Source organism: Hemitrygon akajei, chromosome 5 (assembly GCF_048418815.1).
Source record: "Hemitrygon akajei chromosome 5, sHemAka1.3, whole genome shotgun sequence".
In the NCBI taxonomy this organism is placed as follows: domain Eukaryota; kingdom Metazoa; phylum Chordata; class Chondrichthyes; order Myliobatiformes; family Dasyatidae; genus Hemitrygon; species Hemitrygon akajei.
Genome location: NC_133128.1, coordinates 91,465,539 through 91,486,272, shown reverse-complemented (window position 1 = coordinate 91,486,272; position 20,734 = coordinate 91,465,539). Strand labels below are relative to the sequence as shown.

The 20,734-nt window shown below is 41.1% G+C and overlaps 1 protein-coding gene across 1 annotated transcript in view; it reads right to left on the bottom strand.

Annotated features, from left to right (window-relative positions):
* Positions 1-19,990, bottom strand: part of LOC140727975 (diamine acetyltransferase 1-like) — a 32,197-nt gene extending 12,207 nt beyond the window's left edge. The window contains exons 1-5 of the mRNA XM_073046025.1: positions 19,757-19,990; positions 13,546-13,597; positions 13,369-13,452; positions 8,665-8,766; positions 7,923-7,963 (exon numbers count right to left, since the gene is read on the bottom strand). Coding sequence (XP_072902126.1) covers positions 7,923-7,963; positions 8,665-8,766; positions 13,369-13,452; positions 13,546-13,597; positions 19,757-19,822 — 345 coding nt within the window. The 5' untranslated portion in view covers positions 19,823-19,990. The remainder of the gene's footprint in view (positions 1-7,922; positions 7,964-8,664; positions 8,767-13,368; positions 13,453-13,545; positions 13,598-19,756) is intronic.
* Positions 19,991-20,734: the final 744 nt, after the last annotated feature.

Sequence of the window (20,734 nt, the reverse complement as noted above, 5' to 3'; positions counted from 1 at the left end):
TAAGTGAAATTCAAGAAGCTTTTGAAGTGTTTTACAAAACTCTATATTCCAAAGTTCCAGGGGGAAGCATAACCCAAATTGACACCTTCTTGAGTTCTCTAGAGTTACCCACATTAAGCGAAGAACAAAATAGAACGATGACTGCTGACATAACTGAAGTTGAATTAAAAGCTGCAATTAGTAGGCTTAATTTAAGCAAGTCACCAGGATCAGATGGGTATACGGCAGAGTGGTACAAAGAATTTAAAAATGAGTTAATTCCTGTTTTACTCCCCACACTGAACTGGGCTCTAAAAAAGGCACAAATGCCACCCAGTTGGAAGGAAGCGATAATCTCAGCTATACCGAAAGAAGGCAAGGATAAAATGGAATGCGGGTCATTTAGACCAATATCCGTTCTTAATGTAGATTATAGGTTATTTACCTCCATCATGGCCAAACGATTAGAGGAGTTTCTACCCATACTGATACATAATGATCAGACAGGTTTTATACGATAATGCCAGACACAAGACAATATACGAAGGACACTACACATTATGGATCATATACAAAAAAATAAAATCGAAGCAATAGTGATAAGCGTGGACGCTGAAAAAGCATTTGATTCGGTTAATTGGAATTTTCTTTACAGAGTTTTACATAGATTTGGTTTCCAAGACACATTTATTAAAACTATACTGACACTATATTACAATCCTACTGCTAGGATTAAAATCAATGGATATTTATCAAATAGTCTTACCCTAGAAAGGGGCACGAGACAGGGTTGTGCATGGTCACCACTACTCTTCGCGTTATATCTGGAACTATTAGCTCAATACATCAGACAAAATTAAGATATCAGGGGAATTACTATTAAAGGGACAGAGCATAAATTGGCTTGTTATGCGGATGATATTTTGATCTATCTAGGGCAACCAACATACTCTTTGCATAAATTGATGCAATCCTTTGAACAATATGGTCAATTATCAGGATACAAGATCAACATAGATAAAACCCGATTACTTTCATATTACTATAGCCCACCAAGAGAAATTGAAAGTCGATACTCCTGGGCATGGCACACAGAGTCTTTCAAATATTTGGGCATCATTATGCCAAAAGATTTGGCAAAATTATCAGAATGTAATTATCAGCCTTTATATAAAAAAATTGAGGAAGATGTGGCAAGATGGAACCTGAATCCCTTTTTCAGTCTCAGTTCAAGGATTGAGTCTATTAAAATGAATATACTGCCCAGACTGTTATATCTCTTTCAGACCCTACCAATAGAGATTAATCAAAATCAATTCAATGAATGGAACAAGATGCTATCAAGGTATATTTGACAGGGTAAAAGGCCTAGAGTTCGCCTCAAAACTTTGCAATTAGCAAAGGAAAAGAGGGGATGGGGCTTTCCTTCTCTTAGAGATTATTATTTTGCAGCACAGTTGAGAGCTGTGATATGTTGGTGCAACCCATCATATGACGCTCAATGGAAAAACATTGAGGAGCGGGTACTTCCCATCCACATACAAGCAGAAATGGAGAGAGTTTGGATGGAAAAACTTGATAAGATATTTTATTACACCCTCTCAGAAATCCCATTATGATAGTAACCTCCCGGTTTGCTGGAGAAATTGTGGAAATCAAAATGCAAATCATTATCATATTTTTTGGGACTGCCCTGTTATCAAAAACTATTGGAGGGGGATACAGAATGCCCTACAAGACATCTTTAAATGTGAAATACCCTTGGAGAGTAAGACCATATATTTTGGATATATACCTCAAGAATGGTTGAAAAGAGATAAATATTTAATGAATATACTGTTGGTGGCTGGTAAAAAGACTCTTACTAGGAAATGGTTATCACAGGAGAGCCCAACTTTAAATACATGGGTGGAAATTACAATGGACATTTACAAAATGGAGAAGATAACAGCATTTGTTAATCATAACTACATAATGCCTCATAGGCTTGATTTTATTCTCACAAATCAATGAATCTGTTGTAAAAAAAAAGATCACTCCCTACTTGTACATAGTTCTTTCCTTTTGCTTGTTTTTTCTTTCCACTCTTTTCTATAAGTGTATACCTCAGATCAAGTCAAGTCAAGTCAAGTCAACTTTTATTGTCATTTTGACCATAACTGCTGGTACAGTGCATAGTAAAAATGAGACAATGTTTTTCAGGACCATGGTTTACATGACACAGTACAAAAAACTAGACTGAACTACGTAACAAAACACAGAGAAAGCTATACTAGACTACAGACCTACACTGGACTGCATAAAGTGCACAAAAACAGTGCAGACATTACAATAAATAATAAACAGGACAGTAGAGCAAGGTGTTAGTCCAGGCTTTGGGTATTGAGGAGTCTGATAGCTTGGGGGAAGAAACTGTTATATAGTCTGGTCGTGAGAGCCCGAATGCTTCGGAGCCTTTTCCCAGACGGCAGGATAAATACTTTGTGGAGATTTGTGATATATATGATTATATGATATATATGTACAATGTCTGAAATACATCTCACAGAAACGTTTGTTTGATGATGAACTTCAATAAAAAAATAAATTACAAAAAAAAGGAATCACGTGGTTTAGGGGAGTGGATGGTGAGCAAGATAATAACAACAGTGAGGAGAATGAAGAGAGGCAAAATATACAAAAATAATTCAAAACGAAGTGGAAGAAGTTCTGAGTCTCAATGTGCAGAGAGTTTTAAAGATGCCTTGAGTATAGAAGTTATGTGATATTGGTTGTGAAGTTGAGAAGATATTGGTGAGGCCACACTTGGGAGTATTGTGTACAGCTTTGGTTGCACTGTTATAGGTTTTATTAAATAGAAAGAGTGTAGAAAAGATTTACCAGAATGTTGCCTAGAATTTTCGGTTTGAGCTTTACAAGGAGAGGTCAAGTAGACTAGGACCTTATTTGCTGGAATGTAGGAGATTAAAGGGTGACCCAATGGAGGTATACAAGATCAAGAGGGACACAGACAGGGTGAAAGAACATTCTTTCTCCAAGGAAGAAGGAACTGAAAACAAGAGACCACAGGTCAAATATCACAGGTGAACGATTTAAACGGGCAACAGGGGTAACTTCTTCAAAGAATGTTGTATATTTGGACTGAGTTACAGAAACAGTGTTTGAGGCAAGCACATGGATAATATTTACAGGGAGTGCTCCCCAAGAAAGCAGCATCCATAAAGGATCCCCACCACCCAGGTCATGCTCTCTTCCTGTTACTGCCATCGAGCAGGAGGTACAGAAACTTTAGGTCCCACTCTAGCAGATTCAGGAACAGTTAATAATTACCCTACAACCATCAGGCTCCTCAACCAGCATGGATAACTTCACTCATCACAACCCTGATTCTACAGCCATATATACACATACACTCTGTGGCCACTTTATTAGGTAAATTTATACACCTTTTTGTTAATGTAAATATCTAATCAGCCTACCATGTGGCAGCAACTCTATGCACTAAAGCATGGAGAGATGACCAAGAGGATCAGTTGTTGTTCAGACCAAACATTAGAATGGGGAAGGAATGTGATTACGGTGACTTTGACCGTGGAATGATTGTTGGAGCTAGATGGGTGGTCTGGGTGTCTCAGAAACTGACCTTCTGGGATTTTCAAGCAGATCAGTCTCTAGAGTTTACAGAGAATGGTACGATAAGCAGTTCTGTGGACGAAAACTCTTTAATAAGAAAGCTTTAGAGAAGAATGGCCAGATTGGTTTAAGCTGACAGGAAGGTGACAGTAACTCAAATAACCATGAGTTACAACCATGGCATACAGAAGGGCATTTCTGAATGCACAACATGCCAAACTTTGAACTGGATGGATCACAGCCACAGATGGCCACACCAGGTTCCACTCCTGTACTTATTAAGTAACCATTAGCTGTATATTATATATTATGCATAATGTGTCTTCTTTTGGACATTAGACTTTTCTGGTCAAGACGGCACCTGTGTACAATGTTCCCTTGGTTGACATCTTCCGGATAGACTATGAGACTGTTTATTTCACTTCTTTTATGTATGTTTTTCATCTTAAATGTATTCCTGGAACTGTTAGAGCCCATGATTTAGTTTGGAGATTGATTGAGTGATCCATCACTTCGCTGTCTCCAAGAAGATTCCAGGGGGCAAGCGCAAGCCTTGAGGCAAAGAAACTACAAGACAGGGCATGAACCCTGTCATCGATTGACTCCATTTTGCTGATCAAAGCTTCCCTTATTCACCGATTAAAGCAACAGGGAAGATTGAAACATTGAGGCAAATGCAGAAAGCAGATGAGGGTTCAGAGCTGACTACGGGCTGATGGGATGCCAGAGAAGGAGCCTGTGTAGTCCGTCGCTGCATAGGCCTCTGTGTTTGAGTGGTATCTTTCGCTTTCAATGATGTTGGAGGATGTTACTAAGGTTCTACGTTTATGGATTTGGACTACGGACTGTGCACCTTTCCAGTCCTATGATTTTTATATTCTGTGTTGTCGCCTTTTCTTTCTCATTGTTTTTTGGTGCGGGGGGAGGTTTGGTGGTCAATGCTCATGTTACGTTTGTTAGTGTTTTGTGCAGGGAGGGGGATTTGGGGATCAATATTCTTGTTACAGTTTGAGGGGTTGATGATCATCTTGCCATTTTTTTTGTGCAGGGGGAGGGTTTGCTGTTTCTCTTTGAACTGGCTTTCATGAGTCTCTTTGTGGCTACCTGGAGAAGAAGATTCTCAGAGTTGCATACTGCATACGTGCTTTGATAATAAATGAACCTTTGGACCTTTGAACCTTTTTTTGGTTGTTTGTCAGTCACTATTTATGTATAGTTTTTCACAACTTATATTGAATTTCTTTGGTTTCCTGCAAATGCCTGCAAGTAAATGAATCTCAAAGTTGTATATGATGACATATAGATATTTAGACAATAAGTTTAACAGACTTTGACTTTGATTTAAAAGCCATCTAGATAAGTATGTGAAGGAGATATTTTGAGGGCTGTGGGATGGGTTAGTTGGGCTGAACAGATTGTTTCTATGCAGTATGACTGAATGTTACTTTCCACTCTTTAGCCAGGCCTGGATATTGTCCTAGTCCTACTGCTTTGGCCGTGGACTACCTCATTATCTGAGAAGTCACAAATGGAGTTGAACATTGTGCAATCAGAGAATGATAATAAAAAAGACCATCTTCCAGTTTCCAACCTTTACCCTCCTGGCAACAGTTTCTCCCAAACCCCTGATCATTTTGAGAGCTTATTTAAATATCTTCTTCGCTATTCTTCTGTTCAGAAGGTACACCATCTCAACTGCACATCTGCTCATGCATCCAATGTCCTTCTCCTTTCTCAGCAAAACTCACAATCCTAAAACACGCCAATCCAGTTCATGCAAAAACTTCTAATGGTATTCCCTTGTCTACGCTTTATGCCTCAATTCAGAACCCTTGCATCATCTTTCTGATAAAGGGTCTTGGCCTGATATGTTGACAGTTTATTCATTTCCATGGATGCTGCCTGACCTGCTGAGTTCCTCCAGCGTTTGTATGTGTTGCTCTGGATTTCCAGCATCAGCCAAATCTCTTTTGCTCAGGTCTTTTCCCACTCTGTTTTGCATTATTTCTGAATATTTTGCCTCTCTTAATTCTCCTATTCTTGCTAATACAGTCAGCCCTCCTTATTTGTGGGGGATTGGTTCTAGGACCCCCCACAGATACCAAAAAACGTGGATGCTCAAGTCCCTTATTTAACCTGCCTCAATGCGGTGGACTTTAAGACCCAGCGGAACACTGGATCTTGTTTAACATGCATCAGTGCGGTGAACTTTAGGACCTGATGCAGCTCTGAATCCGCTGGGTTTCTGTTCACAAAAATAATCACGATCACGATTGAAAATAAAGTGGAAATAATAAAGCAATTGGAAAGAGGTGAAACGCCATCGGTCATTGGAAAAGCGTTAGACTACAGTCGGTCAACAATCCGAACAATTTTAATGAAGTATTTGAAAGGCCCTGCCCCGATGAAAGCTATAATTATTACTAAACTATGCAGTGGTTTAGTTATTGAAATACATATGTTTCTTGAGTGGTTTATATGCATAGAACGGTAAATATATACTATATACTAAGACAAACGTTTTACTAACTGAGGCTACATAATACGGATGTACCTGTTCCGACTTCAAATCCAACTTAAAGACGGACTCTGGAACGGAACTCATTCACAACCCGGGGACTGCCTGTACTTTTAAATCATCTCTAGATTACCCATAATACCTAATACAATGTAAATGCTATGTAAATAGTTGTTATACTGTATTATTTAGGGAAAAATGACAAGAAAAAATAGTCTGTACATGCTCAAACAATGAGTGCAGGAGAGAGAACTTCTGGGTTTTCCTGATTCGCGGTTGGTTGAATCCGCGCATGCAGAACCCGCGGATAGGGAGGGCCGACTGTATCTTCCTCACCCATGCCCTCCCCTAAACCAAGTGATCCATAATTTGAAGATTAAATGATTAGTTCTGAAAATCTGAGACAGATGCACCTCTGCCAAAGGAGCTTTAAACTCACTTACACCCAATGAGCCTCTGATTCCACACATCATTCTCCACAGTTTCCACCATCTTCAACAGGATTGTACCACCAAACATACCTTTACTTCCCCCCATGCTTCACTCTCCATAGGGATCACTCCCTGTGATTCCCTTGTCCACTCCTTCCCCCCCCCCCCCCCCACCAGGCACATGCCCCTGCAAAAGACTGAAATCCATCACCTCCATTCAGGCCCCAAACAGTCCTTCTAGGTGAGACAACACTTCACCTGTGAATCTGTTGGGATCATTTACTATATCCTCCTCTGCACTGGTGAAACCCATGTAAATTGGGAGACCACTTTGTCAAGCACCTCCGCTCCATCCATCAAGAGCGGAGTTTCCCAGTGCGCAACCATTTTAATTCCTATCCCCATTCCCTTTCCGTTATGTCAGTCCATAGGCTCCGCTTTCGCCATGATGAGGCCACTTTAATGGTGGAGGAACAGCACCTCATATTCCATCTGGGTACCCTCCAACCTGATGGCATGAATATTGATTTCTCCTTCTGGTAAATGTTCCCCTTCCATCTTCTTCTATTCCCCACTCTAGCCTCTCATCTCTTCTCCTCACCTGTCTATCAGCTCTCCCAGCGTCCTTCCTTCCTCCCTTTCTGTCACAGTCCACTCTCCTCTCCTATTAGATGCCTTCCTCTTCCATCCCTTTACCTTTCTCAGCCACCTGTCTTCATCTATCATCTTCTAGTTAGTCCTCCTTCCCCTACCACCGTCTATTAATTCTAGCATCTTCCTCCTTCCTTTCCAGTCCTGAAGAAGTGTTTCAGCCCAAAGCGTCAACTGTTTATTCATTTTTATAGATGCTGCCTGAACTGCTAAATTCCTACCGCATTCTGTGTGTGTTGCCTTGGATTTCCAGTATCTGCTGAATCACTTGCATCTAAGTTAAATGTGTCTAGTTGGTCCACATTAGGTCTTCAAATCTAACTGGTTATCTTAGCTAATGATAAGGATTATTGCTTAGAGAGTATTACATGTTGTGAAAAAGAAGCTGAAAGGAGAGAAAGAAACTGTAAGATAATAGATTGTGATGAAGCATAATGAGAGGAGGTTTGTATTATATGTGGACCAGCCAGGTCAAGTGTCCTATGAACATCCCTGACCTGAAACTTTTAACGCTGTTTCTCTTCCCACAGATGCAGCCTCACCTGCTGAGTATTTACAACTTGGCTTTTTTTAATTTAGGCTTCTAGCATCTGCAGTTTATCTTTTCATTTTGACATATTTCTGTGCTGTAAATGATATGAAATACAAGCTGTAAGTGCATTGAAGAAAGAGTGCACATTATCCTAGTATTTTTCCCAATTTTTTTTTACCTGACTGATCTTCTTCATTATTTCCGAGCCAATTCCAATCCCTGCAAGAGAATCCTCAATATTAGAAGCTGTTCAGTATCCAAACAACATTCACCAAGCATAATAAGGTCCTGTGTAAACCTTACTTTTTGAATTTAAAGTCAACTTTCAGATGCCAAAGTTTAACAAAAAGGCACTCTTTCAAACTTCCAAATTCCAAGATTCAGAAATCACAATATTAAAAAGAAAAACTGAAGTTGTTCTTTTCAATTGGACATACACAGGCTGATCCTCAAAGGATTAACCTATTATTAGAGCCAGCATTACTTAGGACAAGCTGCAACCACCACATGTACTGTCAATACAAACAGGACAACCGTAGTGAGCAGTTAATCTGGACTGCTAGTACAGTCCAGATCTTCCAGCTCTTTGGACTGAGCAGCCAGCAGTACCACTATCTGGCACCATATCTGAAAGAGAAGACATCTGTAAGTGTCACAGTTCTTCAGATTACATGCTGGTGTTCTAAAGCAGCACCTAATCCCAGCATTGTGTCTCAAGTAAGAGTAGCCAAACAGGCCACCCTGAACTGGAACTAGAGAAAAGACAAGAACTTTCACTTTATTCTAAAATAAAATACTACTGATATTAATGGATGATTTAATTGCAAACAATGTAAATGAAAAGTACTGATTAAATATTTCAGCTGCAATCATGTGTTACCCCAGGAAATCTTTCAATAAAGTGATATAAGTTCAATTACCTCTGAACTTTTCCATGACATAGAAATCTTCCAGATATAGTATTTTTCCAATCCAAGCATCATATGTGTAGTAGTACATAACATATCCTACTACACTGTGTCCTAAAAGGGGACACAAGATTCACAAGTTTCAGGCTTTGAATAATCCATTCCCAAAACTCAAACAATGCATCACACAGCGTTTGCAAACACTTAGTCAAGTGAGCACAGAACTTCAGAAATATAAAAGTTCATAGTCTCACCACTTCTTAAGTTTAGAAACATAGTCACTGATGTAGACAAAATATAAACATACAATTCTCATAAGCAGCAAATGATAAACATCAGTTTATTTTACCAGTATTGATCAAGTACTGAAAGTCAACTAAGACACCAGAAATACTGCAGATTGCACATTCAACAGAGTTTCAGTGCAGCAATCCACTGAAATGCCATTCCATGAGGCGTCGAAATGCCAAATAGACCGGCAGCTTGGGGAAAAAGATTCTTCCACAGAGTCGAGGGTTTAATCCGTTTGCTTATTCCAATGAAGCTGTATTCTTGTTAACGACACTGTACACTGATTTAGTAAACTTTACCACTGCATGACTTAGCATTGTTTACAAGTCCTCTTCAATATTTTACATGTACACAAATGCCAACTTTCATCACTTTAGTAAAACTTTAGCAACTAAACAAAGCAAAGCACAATCTGAAACAGTAACCATGGTTAATTGTCAATGATAACTTCATTTACATAGCACTTTAAGCACATTTTTAAAAACCCCAAGCAGCTTCACAGACATACAGTATAAAAAGCAAAGAGTCATTGCCTAAAATGTTGAGGAAAGGCATGGATAGAGTTGAAATATGAAGGCATTTAGAATCTCTTGAGCACTTTCACAAGCTCATTCAACCAATCATCTTTTTGTTCCAACATTATAGGCGAGTGATAGGAATTTTTTCCATTACATATTGGGCGGACAGAGCTCACTTTCTTCAATGGCCTTTACAAATTTTGTGCTCTCACCATTAACTCCACTGAAACTGAACCAAAACATTTACTGTTTTGACATCATATATAATCCTGGAATGAACTTTGGACCAAAAATCCCTGTGTCATCAATCTTTTCCTCGGTATTAACCTGGCACACCTCCTGACACGTTCATCACCACTTTCCCTAACTTGCCTATAGCGAATCATTTTGAAATGCCTTACTTATTCTAACATCTATAGACTCACTTTCTATGCCTTACTTCATGCAAAGTCTGGGCTTTCAGTCAATTATAACCACCCAGCTCTGTACCCTTCCCCAGTCCTACCATCTTCCAGCATGTCTGTTCTTCTCCACTTCAGGATGCATCATCATTGCTCAGTTTATCCCCCCCACCCCCACATCTAGAGCATATGCCTTCATCTTCTAATACCTCAAAATCTAAAACTTCCTCACAAATCTCTATGTCTTGTGTTCCCCATGTTTTTATCATTCCTTATGCCAAGGAGGCTATTCAGCCATCAAATCTATGCCTGTGGCAGCTCTCAGAGAGTTCCAGTTAATACAACTACCCCACTTTAATTTTCTCTCCCCATATGCTCATCAACTCCATACCCCTTCTGTGATTTGCTCTCCTCCCCCCACCCATCTTCAAAAGGGATCATTTCTAGCAGTCAAAGAACCTACCAACCAACACTCAGGCAAAACCAAAACCATCACAAACAGAGCATGCAAACTCCACACTGAGAGCAGCAGACGTCAGGATTGAAACCGAGCCTCTGGATGCACCCATTTCCTTAAATTCCTGCACCCTTTGGTCAACTACTTTGATTATTTTATTGTCATATATTGTTTGGTATTGTCTTTGAAGCATCTTGAGTGTTTTATTATATTAAAATACCGTAGATTCCGGATTTTAAGCCGCTACTTTTTTCCCACATTTTGAACAGCTTTGAACTTTGCGGCCTATAATCCGGAGCGGCTAATGCATGGTTTTTTTTCATGCCGCCTCGTAAACATTTTGCCTCATAACAGTAGACCAATAAAATTGATGAGTAGTTCACAGAGGTCCAATGAAATTGTACGATAAATCAAGCGCACTTTCACAATTAAATTATTGTAAATCAGTCATTTGTACTCACCCTCATCAACATGGAAAACACTCGAAGCATTGTGCTGCCTTATGGCAGTTACTTAGTTTATAATATTTTCGCTTAGTAATTCATTTTCTAGTTAAAGTTAGAAGAGTTTTAACTATATTTGTTTTCTGTACTACATCGCGGGATGCTATGACGTCACACCCGGTTTCGCGGTGTCTTGTGGGAAAATGCCGGTTTGCGATGAAACGGGACGGAGGGAGGGAGCGCATTACGCGAGTGGCTTTGGATCTGAGCGAACGCTGCTTTTAAATGCCGGTTTGCGATGAAACGGGACGGAGGGAGGGAGCGCATTACGCGAGCGGCTTTGGATCTGAGCGAACGCTGCTTTTAAGTTAAAGGTGATCAATAACTTTTCCTGGTAGGCTGCAATATATATATTTTTTTACCAGTCGTTAGGAGATATTGGAATGTTGTTCAGTAAAGAAGTATACGCAACGTATATTTAAAAGTAGCCGCGTACGGGCACGGTTCGAAAAAAAGTATTTGCAATATGTATTTGTTTTTGTTACCATATGGATTTAATTAAAAGTTAAAAAAATCCTCACGTGTAATATCTTTCTGTGTAAATATCTCATATTACAACGTGGGACACCTGCGGCCGAAAATCCGGTGCGGCCTAAAATCCGATGCGGCCTTTACAATTAAAAAATTGATTTTATTTCTAAAATTAGAGCCAGCGGTTTTTAATCAGGTGCGCTCTGTAGTCCGGAATCTACGGTAGTGGTATAAGAATTGCTGATGTTGAGCCACAGATTAAATTAGTCCAGTATTCATCTGCACTTGAACTAGTGTTTACTGTTTTGGTTTTAACATAGCAGATCAGAAGGATAACCTCAAGTCAAACCCCAATCAGTTCCAAATTTTCAGAGCCTGTCACGCTTTGGCTTAAATTTCCAAAAAGCCACCACAATGGTAATTATTACTAACTTTTTAAAAACTGGAGTCCAAGACGGTCAATCATCCAGTACTTCTGATCTACAATGCTGTCACTGCCTTTCCTCTTCTCTCTTTCAATAAATATTTCAAGTAGCACATCCCTTTAGGCCTTACCTCTTATCAAGATCATCTAATGTTAATGGATCTTTCAGTTACCAGCCCGCCCACCCATGTACACGTCTAGGACCATGTACATGGCGAAGCTACAGACTGTAACCTGAAGATTGGGGATAAATTGAGAGAATACATTCAACATTATTGAAAACATGTACCAGATATTCAAAAAAGGTAAAAATGTCACATTCAAGTAATTTCATTTCAAACATATAGTCATACAGGACAGAAATAGGCCTTTTGGCCCACTGAGTCTGTGTTGACCATGAAGAAATCATCTACATTAATCCCACTGTACCCATCAACATCTCCCTCCCCCCAGCAAATTTTGCCACTCACTGGTACAACAGTTAAAATAAGTTAAAATCGGCAATTAACTTACCAACCTACATGTTTTGGGGATGAGGAGGAAATCCAAGTATCAGGGGAAAACCCATGCAGTCATAGGGAGAACATGCAAACTCCACACAGAGAGCACCAGAATTAGAATTGCAACTGGGTCGCTGGAGCAGTGAAACAATGGTTCTACCAGTTGTGCCTCCATAACACTTTCAATTACTTACATGGCAAGCTCTCAGACCTCGAAATGGATCTTCTGCTGCTACCGCAATCTAGAGTTGGAAGCCAGCACTCTGGATATATAGTATTAAATCTGGGTCCCTTCATACAATAACAGACTAGCAGACCCAGCTCAGACTAGATCTTCAAGGCTGCTTTGGAACCAGGATCCAAAAGTAAAAGTGAAAGAAGACAAATATCAGAAGCCCCAACATGTTCACAATGTAACATTAACACCGGTTACTATAACAAGCAGAATACAGTACACCATTCATCTTGTCTGGTTAACTAATGCTACAAAATATCAGCAGCCCCTCTACTAGCAAATCGATCAATTTATCTAGTCCATTCTGGCCTTTCGAGCACACCGCCAGCAACTCACCAATTTAGCCCTAGCCTAATGACGGGAAACTTTATAATGACCAATTAACCTACTAACCAGTACATCTTTGGACTGTGGGAGGAAACCAATGACCCTGGAGAAAACGCACGCACTCCATGGGGAGGATGTACAGATTCCTTACAGATGACATCGGAACTAAACACCGAACTCCATTGAAATGGTACCCATTTCAATTCAGATGAAAAGTTTTTCTCTCCACAGGCACTGTCTGAGCTCTGAATATCTCCAGCATTTGCTAATTTTATTTCAGATTTCTATCACTGGCATTTGTTTGGTACTTTGTAAATAATTTCCATTATAATGCTGAATGTTTTTTTAACAAAGGAAGTCTACATAAATTCCTGAGCAAATCACTTGAACACCTTTGTTATAATAAAAACTTTTGCAGGGTGTTTTACTGTGTTCAGAAAAAACAATCTTAACAAAACGAATCTCTATATGCAGTTTTATTAAAGTGTATTTAAACATCTCAATGCGTTGACTCAGATAGATTAACAAATATATAGCATGTCAAAATCAGAAAACTTCAAAATACTTTCAGCTGAAAAGTAAATTTTACCTTCACAAGTTGCATATTCTGCTGGCACTTCTGCAACAAGGCAGTGATAATATGGATGTTCCCCAAAGCCATCTTCAAGTAGGTCTGCAGCATGAATTGTTGGCAATATTTACTAAGATACAATGATTTCATGGAGGAAAAATGACAAGATAGTTTATGCAAGGTTACAGACAGTACCTTTTTCAGTTAATTTCACACGATGTTCCATCTCTTCATATCTTGCAAGTTCCTGGATAGCAACCACAAAAGAAACATTGAACATTTAACTCCAAATATTGAAGTTACTTTATTTCAAAATTCTAAACATTGAAATTATATTTAGTATATCAATTTTAGGGAATAACCTGCAAACGATTGAGGAAAAAAAGCACAGCAAATCTCCCTCTCTGGCCTCCGTTTAAAGCAGTTTCAATTCCTTTCAGGATTGCCTGTTGGTTTTGCAGATGGGTTTCATATGCCATATGGTTTTGCACTGAGTTCCTCCAGGAGTTTGTTTTTTTGCCAGTATGAACGAGCCATTCCCCCTCCACTTCCAACAACGCACTTTCCATGAAATGTGTCATGTTTTTGGCTTTGATTTTTAAACACCTTTTCCAGTGTTTTTTGGAGTTATTTTTCCAACATTAATGGCAAATTGAAAAGCAGGATGTTGTTTCCAAGACAGTTGAATGAATATTATGCCAACATCTTCTGGCAGCTTTTCTATGCAAACTTTTTTTCTTTGCAAGCAGAAACAATTGGATAGCAGTGAGCCAAAGTGCACAATTGACACTATGTGATGTCTTGCCCATGCGTTTGTACTTATAGCGAAAACATTTCAGAAATGTAACATAATACAGGTTACTGCTTCATGATTGATAGTTGATAAACAGATAAAAGTGAATACTATTAATAGGTGGCAGGATGGAGATACATCTCTTCCAAAGGAGGTGTAAGGTGCTTCTCCCCTTCACAAATCACCCTTGGGCAAAGTGGAGCACTTGTATAGCCCCCCGACCAGGGTCACCTGAAGCCATGGGAGCAGGTGGTGGATGGTCATATGAGCAGCTGGTGCGTATCACAAATCCTGGTTATGCAACCGCTGACCCCAGGCAGACAACTTCTGAAGAGTACTGATAATGGCTGGAGTCACCATCTTGTAAAGACACTGCCCAGAAGAAGGCAATAGCAAGTCACTTCAGTAGAGAAATTTGCCAAGAATAATCATGGACATGGTTAAGACCATGATTGCCCACGTTATATGACAAGGCACATGATGATTAATAATTGCTGAACAGTGATATTCAATAAAACCCCCAAAATAAATACCACTAAGATTATTTCTCATTTTCAGACTTCCACTTTTCAGTTATGTTTTGAATTTCTTCTGTCACGATGTTGCTCTTTTAGCATAAAGAGCCCCAGATTTTGTAATCGGTGGCCTATGTAGCAGTGTATGGTAAATCACGTTCCTGCTAGCAACAGGATGTTTTCACAGTCTGAAAATAGTGCACTGGAGCAGAGGGTTTCAGCTAGCAAAAGCACATTAATTCAGTGCAAAAGCGAGAGCGGAAAAAGATGCATGGGTGGATGGAAGTATCTCATGAAATGTACAATATAAAACTTCTTTGGGCTAAGAAAGGTGTTTGGTAATAATTATGCCTAAAAGTGACAATATTTGATATCTTTGGATGAGACGTTACCTCAAAGCCCATCAGGAAACATCCTAATGTGTTTAACTCTACTTAAAGCTGAAGTCCAATCTATTCTATAAAAAGAAAACATATTCTAATCATCACAGTTATTCCTTCTGCAATATCCAGGCTGTCATCTAGCCCAAGCACCAGGACTAAAGGATACAGGCAGAATTCTGAGCTCAGTATTTCTGTGCTAGCTCTTCCAAGAGCTGTCTGATTCACAGCCCTTGATGTGACTTTTTGAAGATTATATCAAATCCACCCCCATCTGCAACAACAAGTGCATCATTGTTGTATTGTGGTTTCACAATATTCACACTACTGTTGTATTGTGGTTTCCTCATCTTGCACAAACTACATTTACCAAAGAGCACATCTCACTGCCAGAGATGCCCAGGGGGTACACTCAAATGAGCACCAAAACCCCAGAACAACATTCAAAGTGGAGTAAAGGCAGGCATTCAGTCATTAATGGCACTGCTCAAACTGCCCACTGCACTTGCCTATGAAACAGGCTACAACTGACTTAGCAGCACTTTTAACAAGTGCCAGGAGAGTTAAAGCAGATGATAAATGCAAGTTCAATGAAGAGTCTCGCCCCGAAAAGTCAACTGTTTACTCTTTTCCATAGATGCTGCCTGGCCTGCTGAGTTCCTCCAGCATTTTGTGTGCGTTGCTTTGGATTTCGTGTTTGTGATAGGGCTGCATTGAAGTGTTTCACTGGTTTGTGTCTCCAAAGAGACGTACAGCACAGAAACAGGCTCTTTAAACTGTAGAGTCCTCACGGTCTACTAGCCATCCACTTTTATTAATCCCACTATTCTCATCAACTCTGCTCAGATTCTATATTCACCTGCACACTAGGGGCAACTAAGAGCAGACAATTAACCCACCCAACCTGCAGGCCTTTGACATGTGGGAGAATACCAGGAACCAAAGGGAAAAATATGTAAATTCCACACTCACAGCAAACTCCACAACCAACAGCACCAGAGATCAGGACTGAACCTTGGTCACTGAAGCCGTGGCAGCAACTCAGCCAGCATCTTCACTGTGACTCCAAGAAAACAACATGGAGGAAATATTTTTTCTCAGGACCTTTATCTTCACGATGCATCTCTTCTAGAGAAGAATAATTTAATCTATATAATTTTTAGTTAATGACAAAATAAAATGATGCTGAGAAGTTCAAGCAGCAGCATAGACTAGTTCAGGTGTGGTGGCAGCGGTACAAGGGGAATGGAATTAGCAAGGTTCAAGTAACCATACCCAAGATTAAATTTACATCGTCCATATCCTTCTCAAAAGCTAGTTCAAAAATTAAGTCTTGCGAAAAATAGCATGGATAGAGTTAGGACACTGCTGAAGTAAAGGGCAAGTGGTGTGGAGATACTGTAACTTACTATGATCTCAGAGGCCTCCATTTGGCCCATCAGTCCATGCCTACCTACTCTGAGCAGAGCAATCCCATAGCACAACTTCTTTCTCCATTCCAAAACCTTTTCTCTCACCAAGGCCATGAACTCCACTTTGATTCTTTTGCTAGAGTGCAGTAATACAGTGGATTCCAGTTAATTGGGGCAGCCGCTTATGTAGAACAATAACAAAAACTAATTGAGAAAATAGCCAGGATTCCGTTTGCTTATTTGAGACACTGTGCCACTTAACTGAGGCTGGAGATGGTCAGTCACGTGCACTTGTGAGGTCATTAGACACGATGCTGTGCTTGTAGCGAACAGTTGCATGTGCTTGTGCTATGTTATCCATTTCAGCTGACTGATCTGATTTTTAATGTATTTTTTTAAAATTTTGATGCACCATCAATAACTCTCGGAGACAGGAAGTGAATGATAGGCTTTTATTAGCAGCAAAAGGGAGCACGACATCTCGGAGACTGAGGGAGGAGCATTGCCCCAATCGCCTTTATACAGGGGTCTGTGGGAGGAGCCACAGGAGCAGTCAGCAGAGGGGCGTGTCCAGACAGGTATACATAGTTTACCACAAATTTTGACTTACAAAAAAGTTTTTGAGACCATTGCCCAGATGCTATGAAAAGATTTGACATTAGCCAACAAAATTTCCTTACTGTACCAAGTTAAAAGCCATCTGCCTAACACCACTCATTGTCAGCTGGGAGTGCCAAAATCTACAATTGTATGCCTAGGTACACTTGCAAGATAAACTGGGAGAAGATAAAAGCATGAAGGCAAGAACGCAGATGTTGAAGAGGCCCTCAATCAAATGGTTTAACCATTGTGACTGGCTGAAGTGTGGACCAATGTTGAAAAACAAGTCAGAAGAGATGCCTAGCTGAGTCATGAAGCTTTTAAAGCAACAGGTGGTTATCTTGGTTGGAAATGTAGGCAGATTAAATTCAAGAAAATACATGGCAAGAAAGATAGTGCTAATGCTGTAAGTGCAGAAACATGGAATTCTACAAAACTCCCCGATGTGCTTCAAAAATCTTGTGCAGATGATAACTACAATGCTGACGAAATAGGCCTTTTTAAAAAAAAATTGTGCCACTCCGGACTGTTCCCTTTGCTACAAACACACACTATCAGGTTCCCAAAAAAGCAATGGATCGTTTTAACTGTTGTGTTGTTCAAATACATCAGGAACTGATTTAAAAAAGAAATTGTTGGTTATTGGGAAAAGCATTAAACCTCAACGCTTTCAAGGGTTAGGAATGGATAGTTTACCAATTGAATACTGTGCTAATAAAAATGCGCAGATGACTTAGGGTTAGGATATGGAGCTACAGCAGAAATCAAACAAAATTCTTCTGCTTGTTGACAATTGTGCAGCACACCCTGATGTAGAATGTTTGAGACATCCAGCTGGAACTTCTTCCTGCCAATATCCTTGGTGAAGCCAATGTATAAGGGAATCATAAAACGTTTAAAGACATTGTATTGCAGAAAGTTGTTGAACCACATTCTTGAAACAATTGAAGAAAAGTCAACTGACATCATTTTCAACAGCCAAGGAAGTGAGTGCAAGGGTTAACCTTTTGCAGTTTGTCAGTGATAGATGGTGAGAAATAAACAGCAAGATAATTCGGAACTGTTTTACTCTCTGTGGTTTCAAGTATTCAGGCTTGGAGGTGCCAGAAACAGGAAGGGAGTAAAATTTAAACAATTTCACTAATTCAGTAAGTACTACACAAAATGTGAAGTATTGACAATAACTTTGAATGTTACAATGAACATGAAGATTTGGAGGTTGCAACTGTAGAAAGCAAGGCAGGGAACATGAAAACAAGAAAACTGATAAAAATGAAACAACTACACTTGAGCTAGTGACTACACAGGGAATTTATTGTTGGATTATGAAACTAATTCATGCAGAAAAGCAATGAAGTCAGTCTATTACCTGCAATGATTTTGTTAATTTACAATCAAAAGAAAATACCAGCCAGTGTATACAAACTAATACACGGTTTTGTAGTAATGTAGTAATATTGATAGTTTTCTAATTCATTCTGTATTTCAGTTAAATGTACAACTTGTTACTCAGTTAAACAGTAGTTTGCCTTTTTTAAAAATCCCTTTTTAACTATTTCCATGGAACTTTGGATAATTGGGGCAGATGCTTAATTGGTCTTGATGCGTCCCAATAAACCAGAATCCACTGTATTTGAAATGTGGGAGGAAAATGGAACATCGGTTGTGGAGAAAATGTTCAGACAAACAAGTCCTGACTGGAAGCCAGGATCAAGGGTTGTTGGAGCCATGAGACAACACGTAACTTCTCGGCCATCGGTTAAACTGGCCCCAATCTAGACACGACCCTACACCTCTGAAAAGGCAACATCAAACCACAGAGGGGAGTTACCAAAACAATTTCACAAGTTTCGCAACAACATGACGAATTAAGCCAGTGCCTGTCAGATGCCAAAAGGTGACAGGCCAACGACTTTTCAAAACAAACACGCGTCGCTCTGAACCAACAGACCCCATTCCCCACGGCGCTGCTCGACTGGGTTAGAGAGAGGAAACCGAAATGGGGGGGGGGCAAGTTTGGGGGTCCGGGGGAAAAAGCCGAGGGTGGCAGGATCGGGGGAGGAGGGGGAGCCGAGGGTGGCGATTTCGGGGGTGGTGGGGCAGCAGACGGTGACAAGATGGGGGGGGGGGGGGTTGTGAAGCCGAAGGTGGCAAGATCGGGTGGAGGGGCGGGGGTGAAGCCGAAGGTGGCAAGATCGGGCGGAGGGGTGGGGGTGAAGCCGAAGGTGGCAAGATCGGGCGGAGGGGGGGGGGGGTGAAGCTGAGGGTAGCGGTATCAGAACCGAGGATGGCAGGATCGGGAGGGGTGAAACCGAGGGTGGGGGGATCCGGAGACGGGGGGTGAAGCCGAGGGTGGCAGGATCGGGAGACGGGGGGTGAAGCCGAGGGTGGCAGGATCGGGAGACGGGGGGGTGCAGCCGAGGGTGGCAGGATCGGGAGGGGTGAAACCGAGGGTGGGGGGATCCGGAGACGGGGGGTGAAGCCGAGGGTGGCAGGATCGGGAGACGGGGGGTGAAGCCGAGGGTGGCAGGATCGGGAGACGGTGGGTGCAGCCGAGGGTGGCAGGATCGGGAGGGGTGCAGCCGAGGGTGGGGGGATCGGGGAAAGGATGCCAAGAGGACGAGCGGGGAACGGAAGAACGCAAGAAGGATCGGGGGAGAAGGGCGAGAGTGGGTTGGGGGAGAGGCCGAGGGGTCCGAGAGGCACCTTGATCAGGCGGAGGATGTCGGTGCAGTCGCGGGCAGTCGCCGTCCGCACGATGAAGCTAGCCATTTCCGCCGTTTGCTCTTCGACCGCCTCCTGAGTCCTTGGTACCGCAAGAGCAGGAGGAAGCTTTTCTTCATCCGAACCGCCGCCTCTAAACAGCCAGCTTTGGCCGACAGCCGCAATCCCTCGCCTGCTGCGAACCAAGCCCAGAACAACACTCCCACCTCTTCCCCTCACGCCTCCTGACTCGCCCCGCCTACCGCACGCCGCTGCCTGTCACCCCAACCAAACCCATCCGTGACCCTCTCCTACTCCTTCACCACCAAAATCCAATGTTCACCCTAAATTATTCTCCCCACATTCTCGTTAATCAGAATGATTAACCAGGGTGAGATTTATACAGTGAATGGTAGAGCGCTAACCTGCACAGTAGAACAAAGGGACGTGGGAATACAGAACTATAATTCCTTGAAAGTGGCATCATGGATGGATAGGGTTGTAAAGAGAGCTTTTAGCACATTGGTCTTCATAAATCAGGGTACAGAGTATTGGAGTTGGGATGTCATGAATAAGTTGCAAAAGATGTTATTGAGGCTGAATGTTGATGATTGTGTACAGTTCTGGTCACCAACCTACAAGAAAGCTTGAAAGAGTGCAGAGAAAATGTACAAGGATGTTGCAAGGCCTTGAGGACCTGAGTTACAGGGCAAGGTTGAATAAGTTAGTGTTAAAGTCGAATCTGAATAAACCTCGGGAGACCAGCTTCTTATAGTTACATCAGTTTATTGCACACCCTCCTGCAGGAGTTTGAGACCCAGTTGTCAGAAGTACTGCCACCACGAGTGGGCCCACTCTCTCTGATTACAGCCGTATATTTATACATAGTAAGCCCCATGTATTACTTTTGCAAGATGTCATTTGAACTGGTACACCCACCAAGTCTGTTGGTGAGAAACTTAGTTACAGATAAGAGAGTCT